At 35.1% G+C, this 11,926-nt stretch overlaps 1 protein-coding gene across 2 annotated transcripts; it reads left to right on the top strand.

Moving 5' to 3' along the window:
* Positions 1-2,692: 2,692 nt before the first annotated feature.
* On the top strand, positions 2,693-6,785 carry LOC110781919 (putative E3 ubiquitin-protein ligase XBAT31). 2 transcript variants are annotated; one of them, XM_021985964.2, is made up of 8 exons: positions 2,693-3,246; positions 3,369-3,428; positions 3,528-3,599; positions 3,866-3,987; positions 4,104-4,244; positions 4,358-4,465; positions 4,877-5,138; positions 5,725-6,785. In XM_021985964.2, the coding sequence occupies exons 1-8, from the start codon at positions 3,061-3,063 to the stop codon at positions 6,097-6,099; spliced, it is 1,326 nt and encodes a 441-aa protein (XP_021841656.1). In that variant the 5' UTR covers positions 2,693-3,060; the 3' UTR covers positions 6,100-6,785. The 2 variants fall into 2 exon arrangements, with proteins under 2 accessions (XP_021841656.1, XP_056687107.1); XM_056831129.1 differs by having other exon boundaries at positions 2,755-3,246; positions 4,334-4,465.
* Positions 6,786-11,926: the final 5,141 nt, after the last annotated feature.

Raw genomic sequence — 11,926 nt, 5'->3', positions numbered from 1 at the left:
TCAGGTTTGGGTCAGACGATGAATGCTAAGGCTTACCGATGTGTGTTGTGTTACCGGTTGGGGGTTCCTTTGTTCTCTGTTACGGCGCCATGTTCTGCTTGTTCCAGGGTCGTTGCGGGAGACATCTTTGGTGATCATGCGGTGTCATGTGCTGGCATTGTGGGTATCAAACATCGACATAATGTGGTTCGGGATCCACTTGTTGATGTTTGTTATCGCTCTGGGATTTCGGCGCGGAAAGAGGTTGATATTGGTCTATCTAGAGGGAACGATGGAGCTCTCCGACCAGCAGACGTGTTGCTCTACTCTTGGGACCGGGGCTGTGATGTGTGTGTTGACTTGACGAGATCATCTCATTTGACACAGTCTGGGTTGTCTGGCTTTGCTCCGGGTCGGGTTGTGACTGATGCGGCTATTCGGAAACGGGTCAAGTACGAAGCACGTTGCAGGGCCATTGGTTATGGCTTTCTTCCGTTCTCTTTCTCTTCTTTGGGGGAGCTGGATAAGGATGATGTTGCGTTGCTGAAGCGGATTCAGAAGTTTTCTAGGACACATGACATTGGGGCACGTGCTGCTGCTCATATCTTCAATTCACTAGGATAGGCTTTGCTATAGCCAAGGGAGTGGGGGCCCAGATTGTATCTCGGCTTCCCACTAACTTTTTGTAAATTTTTTGACTTTGTTATAATAATAATAATAATAATAATAATAATAATAATAGTAATAATAATAATAATAATAATAATAATAATAATAATAATAATAATAGCCAGAGGAGTGGGGGCCAGATTGTATCTCGACTTCCCACTCACTATTTGTAAATTATTTGACTTTGTTAGCATTTGATTTATAATAACAATAACAATAATAATAATAATAATAATAATAAAATAATAATAATAATAACAATAATAATAATAATAATAATAATAATAATAATAATAATAATAATCATATGATCTGAACTTAATTGTCTGATCTGATGTGATATGAAATAAATAACAAGGTCCTGAAACAAGGTGGACTAAATAGAGTCTAAAACACAACGACAATGACACATGCTACTCTTGGTTCATCCTCACTTTTTTGTATTTTTTTAAAAATATGTTAATTATAGAAACTATTAAATACATAGGCAATGACACGTGTCATATCTATACTATGTATTAAAAGGCGTTTGTAAGAAAGTTTACCATGTCATGTGTCCAAAATTCCAAAATCAATTAGAAACACATGTATAGTAAAAGATTCGAACCCAAGACCACATGGTTCAAACGCAAATGTCTTATCCACTTGGCTATGTCATGCTACATGTTATTTTTTTGCAAATGAAATACAATAAGTGATGATAAAATCAATAACTTAATAAGAATAGGAGTTAATTATGTTTTTTAATTTGACACATGTCATTCAATGTCATCTATATATTCTAAAATCCCAAAATCAAATTAGTAACCCATGTATAGTTTATACAAGATTCGAATCCATGAACACTTGATTCAAATGCAAATGCCTTATCCATTTGGTTATGTCATGCTACATGTTATTTTTTGCAAATGAAATATAATAAGTGATGATAAAATCAATAACTTAACGAGAGTAGGAGTTAATTATGTTTTTTATTTGCAAATAGGTATAGTTAAAGTTATCCAAGTAATGACTCGGGGTATCGCCCGAGCCCAAAAACTAGTTTATGCGTTAATATCTGTCAAAAAGCAGATTCATCAAAACTATTTGAAACCCGAAACACGGTCAAATATTAGATTTGAAGAATAAGAACCGACATGTGCCAAGTTTTGTGTTGGCATATATAATGAGGAATATAAACTTAGGTATATACTGTGAACTTTTTTTTTTTTTTTTCCGATTACAAATGATAAAACTTGATTTTATTTTACTTCATTAAAAAAATATTTAATAAATAAAAATAAATAAATTAGTGATATTCGTGCATTGTACGAGAATTAACCTAGTAACTAGACCTGTCAAACGGGTCGGTCGGGTCGGGTTGTAAAAAATTACTTTTGGGTTCAGGTTGAATCGGGTCGGTCACTTTCGGGTTTGAGTTCGCAAATGCTTGTTCAAGACCCAGAACTCTCGGGTTGAGGTCGACCCAACGGGTTGAGAGATTTTAAAACACGCATTATATTTTCATTGATTTAGGTGATAAATATACAAAACATGGGCACAAATTAACAAATTTTCCTATACAAGTTTATATTTAGTCAAATTCAACCATAAAATGACGTAAAATTCAAATTAAAACCATATGACACACAACAATAGTAAAAAACGTGTTTTTAAATTTTCTCATAATCTCATTTATTACTATAAATACAATGATTTTCAATCGGCCGAGTCAAAAACGGGTTCGGTCGGATTTGACCCATTACTTTTCGGATTGTTCGGGTTCGTATAAAATTGATTTTGCGGGTCACAAAATCTTGTTCAAAACGCAGTATTTTCGGATCGAATTCAGATCGATTTTCGAGGCAGGTCAATTTTTGACATGTCTAATAGTAACTATTGAAACTGTATCCAACCCATGCTTCCCCAATAAAAATACACGAGCCATGATAAAAACTCAAAAGGGGACAAATCTCACACATGAGTGTCTCTGATTTAGGCGTAGTAATTTGTAAGATCATTCATTAATATCTTACTTAAATACTTGATGGAGGTGATTCAAGGAATCTAATCAGAGTAATCAGTAATCACCCACCCAAAATACAAAAGAAAAAAAAAGAGCAAATTGCCCGGGAAATATCTGACTATCTGCCCGTCGTCAGTCTACAGTCCCCACACGGTCACCCCACTCTCTCTATCTCTCTCTAGATCAACGGGCAGTCCCAAACTCCCACAACTGCCCTTTTATCTCTCCTCTATCGACTACTAGTATTCAGAGTAAGGACTACTTTAAAAAGGCTCCCACTTTCCCTTTCATCAATCCCACGCCACCCTCCCATCCACCTTTCTCCACCACCAGGGCACGGTGGTTCAGGTGCTTTGCTCTGGTGGATTAACAACCCATAAATTATTGTTAAATTGTAAAATTTTAAAATGGGTCAGGGGATGAGTTGCGCATCTCCAAATAATCATGAAAATGGGATATATAGAGCAGCTCAATTGGGTGATTTAAACGCTATAAAATCAGAGATAGAAGATGACCCTTCTCTTTTACAAGATTTTTCTCTCTATGATCGTAACTCTTTGCTGCATGTAGCTGCTGCTAATGGCCAGATCGAGGTGGGTTTTTAACCATTTTCTCAGTTTTTTTGGGAAAAAATTGACTGGGTTAATATATGTATTGATTTTGGAATGTGGGTTTTTTATGGAAGGGATTTTGATGGATTTTTTTGCCATTTTAGGTTGTTTCATGGCTTTTGGAACGATCTGTAAATCTTGATGCCTTAAATCGCCATAAACAGGTAAGCTAGAGATTTTTATTTTGTTTCTTTTTTAATTGATTGGTTTACTCAGAAGTTTTTGTTAGTTATTAATGGTAAATTAAATGTTGAATGCTTCAGACACCTCTAATGGTGGCTGCAATGCACGGGAAAACCTCGTGTGTGGAGAAGCTGCTTCATGCAGGAGCCAATGTAAGTCAATCTTCACTTCTACAAATTTTCACCCATTTTTAGATAGTTTGGTTAACTTTTTTTTGGAAATGTGACAAATCTAAATGGTAATTGTTAAAAGATGAAATATTTTGAGTATTTTCCTTGTTGTTTTGAGAAAAAAGATTTGATATTTGATGATGTTTCCGACATTCCGATTGATTTTTATTTGGGTTTTGTAAGTTTTGGTTGTTGGTATGTTCAATTTGTGTGTTACTAATCTGAGAAGTGGTGGGATTTATTTTCAGATTTTAATGTTTGATTCTTTGCGAGGAAGAACTTGCCTACATTATGCTGCCTATTATGGGCATCCAGATTGTCTAAAACTCATTCTTTCTACGGCCCGAACATCGCATGTTGCTTTGTCTTGGTATGTCTTTAATTTCCCCGACCTGAATCTAATTCCATTATCTCAGTATCTTGTTAAAATTAGTCAGGGTGCTTGGTTGAAATTAGGGGTAATAATTGCGATGGGTTGGTTTTCAGGGGATTTGCTCGATTTGTGAATATTAGAGATGGGAAAGGCGCTACCCCGTTACACTTGGCAGCCCGTCAAAGACGGCCTGAGTGTGTTCATATATTGCTTGATTGTGGGGCTTTGGTGTGTGCTTCAACTGGAGGATATGGGTAAGTAATAGATCATGGATGGTTGTAAAATTATGGCAAATTTGATGAGTTTGAGTTTTTGACACTATTGCTATTCCATTTATCTGAAGTTGTTTGGAAATTTTCCGGTGTAGATATCCCGGAAGCACTCCACTTCATTTGGCTGCTCGGGGAGGATCCCTCGATTGTATCCGTGAATTGCTGGCATGGGGCGCAGACCGGCTGCAAAGAGATGAAACTGGGTATGGATATTGTCCATTCTTCTGTTTATTGAATGTTTTCACACGATTTTTAAGCACCAATACATTTGCACCTGTATGTGTTAGTTACTTCATTATTCATTACATGTAGTATACTAACATATACTCCACACATCATACGGAGAATATAGAAATCACATTCATTTGAGTAGATCATAATTTGTTGTTTTAATGGGGATTAGATATTCTGCATCGGCTTGCCACATTTGCTAGGCTTAGTAATCATAGTTCCTTTATTGGTAGAAGAATATCGAAAAAAATGAACTTAGAAGAAATTATCTCAAAACTTAGCATATTTTATGGAATATTCTGCATAGATCTCAAAGAGACCCTTATATCATATCTGTAGGGAGAGTTAACTTGTGCTGACTGTTCATTGACCTGTATTTATAGGAGAATACCATACGTAGTGGCTTTAAAGTATAAGTACGGGGCATGTGCCGCCTTGTTAAACCCATCATCAGCAGAGCCTCTTGTCTGGCCTTCACCATTAAAGTTCATCAGTGATCTTAATCCGGAGGCCAAAGTTTTACTTGAACGGGCTCTGATGGAGGCCAATAGGGAGAGGGAGAAGACCATCTTGAAAGGAACTGATTACTCAGTTGCTTCTCCATCACATTCAGACAGTGGAGAACTTGATGATAGTTTATCAGAGGTATGCTGCCTGCTTCAACTTCATTTTGAACTTGGTAACATTATGCTTTGCGAATTAAATTGCTATAAGTTTGTCTCCGAACCTTAATAAATGTTGAATTACTCATATTGAAAGATGGAAACTTTGTCATGATATATATATAGTTGCGTATACCATAATATAATACGATTGTCATTTGAATGTAAGAAGACTAGAAGTTATGTGATGAAGAAGCAAACTAGATAGGATGATGGAGTAGTCACATTGTATTTACGATGGTAGCTTCTCCGGATAGTTCCAAATATGCATTTTCCCTCTCAAAAAAAGGAGAATGTATTTGAACAAGAGTATGATGATTGTTCCAATGCGCATATCATTTAAATGCACAAACCAAAAGGGCATGTAACATGTTTGTTGATTATCATGTGAAAATTTGTTTTCTTTTTCTCTAGTATCAAAAGTTAACTTTACATTTGTGACTTTCCCGTCATTAGCACAATTACTGATTCTTGTTTATTAATGGCTTCCGTTTATGAAAGTCTGTTAGTAAAACATAGGTTAGGACTTAGGAGTTGAGGAATGATGAAATAAATTGTGATAATTGCAGGCTAGTGATTCGGAACTATGCTGTATATGCTTTGACCAAGTATGTACAATCGAAGTCCAAGACTGTGGGCATAGAATGTGTGCCCATTGCACACTAGCTCTTTGCTGCCATAACAAGCCAAACCCAACAACTGCAAGCGTAAATCCACCAGTTTGCCCATTTTGTAGGAGCAACATTGCGCATTTAGTTGTTGTGCAGTTAAGCATAGAAACCGAAGATATTGATTTGAGCTCCTCAAAGTCAAGGAAATCAAGGAGATCATGGAACTTAAGTGAGGGAAGTAGCAGCTTCAAGGGTCTTTCGGCTTTTGGGAAGATGGGCACTCGTTCAGGGAGAATCAGTACTGATGAGTTGATTGATAAGCCAATTGAGTAGAGAAACTATAAAGGTCCGAGCTTTTGAACAGGCGCTATAAAGGTCAGTCGTGGTCGGTCCAGATTATATTATATATGTGATATATCTATACATAGAAACTGCAAAATGCAAAATGCAAAATGCAAAATGCAAAAATATGTGGTGTGGGAAATAAGGGCAGAGGAGGAATGAAGGATGAGGTTTTCGACTGGGGGTTGGTAAATTTGTTGTATGTGGGGTCATGATTTGCTGAAATCTTTCATTGTTTTATGTTAAGCCATAATTTTTTTTTGGGGAGGGGAGTCAGTTAGAAACTGTTACCAGTCACTTATAGATAGCATGAATTCTTTGTTTTACCTTGTAGAGGAAATTTTTATTCAATGGCTGCTTAGAAAATTTAATTCATCAATGGCTGCTTAATTAGATATTGTTATTGGGGTATTTGGGTAGGACCCATTTGTAAGAGTAAAGATCATTCACCTACCTTGTTATCCCTCTCCCTCGTCAACTCGTCTCCTTTTCTCTCCTCGCCCCTGTTTTCCCTCTGGATTCATAGGGAAAAAGATGGATCGGATCGTGGAAAAGTCATGTACTATTTTGCTTGTATTTCTATCATGTAAAAGCTACTTCGTACAATACAAATGTATATCAAGGTTGAGTTTCTGGTTTGCAATAAAATAACATGTACGAAGATCGATTTGTTCAAATTTTCAAGATATGTTTATTGCTTCAGAACTATTTGTACAATGTTTTTTTTTTTGGTTCTACTACGAGATTTTTTCCATTCCCAAGGCTCGAACCCGAGACCTTGGTTAAGGAGTAAGAGGCCCTTAACCACTCATGTCAACCTCAATTGGTACTATTTGTACAATGTTAGTGTACTTGTTTGGTGGCAAAGTTTCCGTCAATGGTTTACACCTCTAAGGGGATGGTTGGTTTTCAATATCTGGCAATAAATTAGGCCTCAATTTAAGGCTTACTACTTGTATGATTTGTATTTTTTAATCTAACGCGCCAATACTCAACATGTCATAACTTGATGTGAATGGTTGACAAGTGATAATTGTCTAGTTTGGTGGTATAACTCTATTATTAAACCTAAATCTCGTCTACTTAGGTGTACAAATGATAACTGAACACAATCTACAACAAGTTAAAAAGAATAATACAAACAATTGGATGAATCAATCCATCGTATTCATACTCATAGAAGTGAAGATATCATGTGAACGTGTATCAATTTGGTCAAATAATTTCATGATGTTATCCAACAACAACTACTATCTTAAGAACGTGAAATGACTTTATAAAAAATTAAAAATAACCAATTAGTGATTGAAATACAATTGTCTAAAGTACACGTTGTTTTGTAGCTATCAAATTAGTGGTCCTTTTACTTTCATTATCAACACAATATGGCCCTTTTGCTTTCCCATTTTGGCACTGTAATATGAGATTGAACTTGACTTACGCAACTTTTTGAATTTGGTTTTTTTTAAACTTGAAAATCATACGTACAATAAGGTTATGTTCTTTTGAAATGAATGAATTCGACGGACACGACGGTATGAAACCCAACTTATAGGATCAGAATTGAATCGAACTGAAATTTTGGAAAAAAATGAAAAGACATAGCCTTAGTGATTATTATTGATCTTATTTGTACAATCGATATAGTTAAAAGAGACGGGAAGAAAAATTATAATTTTCTTTATTCTCTTTTTACACCCAAAATGGTGGCTAGTATGATTGATTACAATCAAATTAGAAGTACATTGAAAAGTCTTTTTTGGTGCGAAAGAACCATAAGGGTGGTGATGAGAATCGACCTCAGGATCACCTGGAATCGGGATGGAAGTTTTAATCAACCCCAAATTCTTATATGAGACTGTCCTCACCATCAACTGATGGTGAGACCAGTTCACATTTGCGAATTTAGGTATGTTACTTCTATAGTTTAGACATGTTACTTTTTTTTTTTATAATTTTAGAGGAGGTACTTTTTTTTAGTTTAGGCATGTTATTTCTATAGTTTATACATGTTACTTTTTTTATACTGAGTAGTTTTAGGGGAGATACCTTCTTAGTTTAGGTATGTTAATTCTATAGTTTTGACATGTTACTTTTTTTTTTATGATTTTAGAGGAATTATTTTTTTAGTTTAGGTATGTTACTTCTATAGTTTATACATGTTACTTTTTTTAGACGGAGTAGTTTTAGGGGAGATACCTTCTTAGTTTAGGTATGTTACTTCTGTAGTTTAGACATGTTACTTTTTTTTTTATAATAATTTTAGAGGAGGTATTTTTTTAGTTTAGGTATGTTAATTCTATAGTTTAGACATGTTACTTTTTTTTATAATTTTAGATGAGGTACATTTTTAGTTTAGGTATGTTACTTCTATAGTTTAGACATGTTACTTTTTTTTTATACGGAATAGTTTTGGGAGGTACATTTTTAGTTTAAGTATGTTACTTCTTTAGTTTAGACATGTTACTTCTTTTTTTTTATATAATTTTAAAGGAGGTATTTTTTTAATTTAGTTATGTTACTTCTATAGTTTAGATCTGTTACCTTTTTTTTATATAGTTTTAGGGGAGGTACGCTATTGGTTTCGCGCTCGTAACACCATCAAGTTGATGGTGTGACTTGTCTCACAAGAGACGCGCTGTTAACCAACTGAGCTATCCCTCACCTCACAATGAAAAGTTAGTTTTGTCAAACATAATTTACGTGTTAAACAATTATAAAGGGCGACCCATATCTATCTCTCCTCTAGAAAGTCCCACCTAAATTATTTTTCTTAAGGAAAGTACTTCGTAATAAATTAGGTAAGAACTAGAAAAATTATTTTGGAAGGTTTAAACATACGGAGTAGTAAAGTACAAAACCATAGCAGTGAAAATTGAGGGATGATCATATTAATTGTGTTTTGATCCAGTTTTACATATGACCACTAAAAATTACATGACAATTTTGCAACAAAATTTTCAAAATTATAAGCAAAATCATAACTAATTGCATAAAGTACATAACAATGACTAATAAAGAAGCCATTACAATCCAAAATTACAAATAAGAATTTGACTTTCGGAGATTAATGGATGTTCTTTAAAGAGTTCACAAAGAATCTTGAATTTCTTAGTTCCGTGTCAATATTTGTGGTGCTTTTTTTTTTTTTTTTTTTTTTGTGTGTCTGTTAAAAAGTAAAACTAGAACTAGTGATAGGTAACTGCAAAAAGATACTAAATGTACAATGCCAGAATTATCATTTTATTTAACCTCGTCGAAATTATGTTACATTGCCAGAATTATGTTAACGACCAGTACTAGTAATCCCCAAATGGTAAAAGAAACTACGGCTTTTTTCATGAAATACCCATGGTTTTGCCTTAATTCACCAAATGACCATTAAGTTTCAATAATACATAAAATACCCCTATTTCAATACTTAATGCCCCAACTACCCTAGTAACGTCATCATCCCCAATTTAACCCACTAACCCCTAATTAACCCATTTTCCCCCTTTTTCTTTCTCTCTCCCCCTTTCTTCGTCCTTGGCCTTTTCTCCATGGTTGTCCTCTTCCCAGATCCCCAATTAACCACCACCACAAACATTTTTGACGCCCTCATCGCTACCACCACAACCACCACCTTCCACTCTCTCTCCCCCGCCTTCCACCCTCGAAACCGGGAACCTAGGAAGCGAAAACAAAAATGGAATTCCCCAGTGACAGATCCAGGGGGGACTAGGGGACTGTACAGCTGCACCTAGACCTGTCAAACGGGTCGGTCGGGTCGGGTTGTAAAAAATTATTTTCGGGTTCGGGTTGAATCGGGTCGGTCACTTTCGGGTTCGGGTTTATAAATGCTTGTTCAAGACCCAGAACTTTCGGGTTCGGGTCGACCCAACGGGTTGAGAGATTTTAAAACGCGCATTATATTTTCATTAATTTAGGTAATAAATATACAAAATATGAGCAAAAATTAACAAATTTTCCTACACAAGTTTATATTTAGTCAAATTCAACCATATAATGGCGTATAATTCAAATTAAAATTATATTACACACAACAATAGTAAAAACAACCTGTTTATTATGCTTTAATTTTCTCATAATCTCATTTTTTAGTATAAATACAATGATTTTCAATCGGTCGGGTCCTAAACGGGTTCGGTCGGGTTTTGACCCATTACATTTCGGGTTGCTCGGGTTCGGATAAAATCGGGTTACGGGTCACAAAATCTTGTTCAGGACCCATTATTTTCGGATCGGGTTCCGGTCGGTTTTCGGGTCGGGTCGATTTTTGACAGGTCTAGCTGCACCCCCTTTCCTTTGGATCCCCAATAGAAAATGAGAGAGAAAAAAAGAAAGGTTACTCACATAATTATATATAAATACTAAATTTTTCAAAATGAATCCCTTATGTTTTCCAAGGCTGGGAAGGTCAAAGGTTGACTCCCGTTACTTGCGTTTCTTTTTAGCTTTACTGGGAGGTGTGTTTCACTGGTTCGTAGAGTACATTTGTACTTTTATTTCAACTTTTTTTGTTAATCATTCTTTGGCTACATGAGTTATACTTGTATTATTTTATTTTTCTGAAAATTTTAATTTGTAATAACTTTTAAAATTTTAGGTTCGCCTAATGATTATAGATAAAATAAGATATTAAATTTTTTGATTCTTGATTCACCAATTTTGAAAATAATACATAAAGAGACTATGTTTTATGACTTATGGATCGTGGATATGTTTATTTCCTACATAGTAGCATATATAGAAAATGTACAACAAAAAACATGCAAAGTCATTGTAAAAGTAATTATCGAACGGGTACAATCAACTAAAGTGTTTCAAACTTTCAACGTAACAATTTGGTTGATTACTCTAAAAAGTCTAAGAAATAGATCATAACACAAAGAGGTTACTATTTCTTCGTACAGCCGTAGACATAAATATCAAAGAGTTCCCCGTCGAAAAAATATCAAAGAGTTGTGTACATCCATGATTAATACAATAATGAATGAATTTATGATTATATTAAATTTGGCACCAAAATTTGATTTAAATTAAATGTGGCCACAAAATTTTTTGGTTACGAGTTTATTCTAAGTTGTGTTTGTTAGTAATTTCGCACCCCCATCTCGATATTCCTAGATCTGCCACCAGAATTCCCTCAACTAAACCTACATACTGACGAATCTCCTGGACCGTACCAGACTGAAGGAAATAATGCCCTTGGTCCAAGTATGCATTCAATGTTAAGTCTAATAAATGCGGTTCAGTATTAATTAACAAGTTAATAATTCAGTGAGATCAAGTGAGCTGAATGCCTAGCTAGAGGCCGCTTCAGTTCAAGTGGAATTAATGATATTAATCCACAGCTTACTCTTGACTGAACCCGTAGGGTCACACAAATAGTACGTAAACGGATCAAGTATTTAATGGCATTAAATACTCCATCTATGGATATTCGGAATCGACGGATCTTGGTTTCAGTGGGAGCTGAGATCGTCACAGGCAAGAAATGAATACTCCGGAAACGATGATATTGCCGGAAACGGAAATATGGATCGTATCGGAAATATAAATATTATCCAAGTCGTAGATGTTGCCGGAAACGGAAACATGGTACGTATCGGAAAATATTATCGGAAATGGAAATATTGCCGGAATCGGAAATATTGCCGGAAACGGAAATATTGTCAGAATCGGAAATATTATCGGAATCGGAAAATAATTCCGGAAACGGAAATATTAAATATTTGTTCGAAACGGAAATTAATTCCGGAATCGGAAATATTAAATATTGTTCGTATCGGAAATGAATTCCGGAATCGAGAAT

The sequence above is a fragment of the Spinacia oleracea genome, chromosome 6 (genome assembly GCF_020520425.1).
Source record: "Spinacia oleracea cultivar Varoflay chromosome 6, BTI_SOV_V1, whole genome shotgun sequence".
Classification (NCBI taxonomy): Eukaryota; Viridiplantae; Streptophyta; class Magnoliopsida; order Caryophyllales; family Amaranthaceae; genus Spinacia; species Spinacia oleracea.
This window is presented reverse-complemented; position numbering and strand designations above follow the sequence as displayed.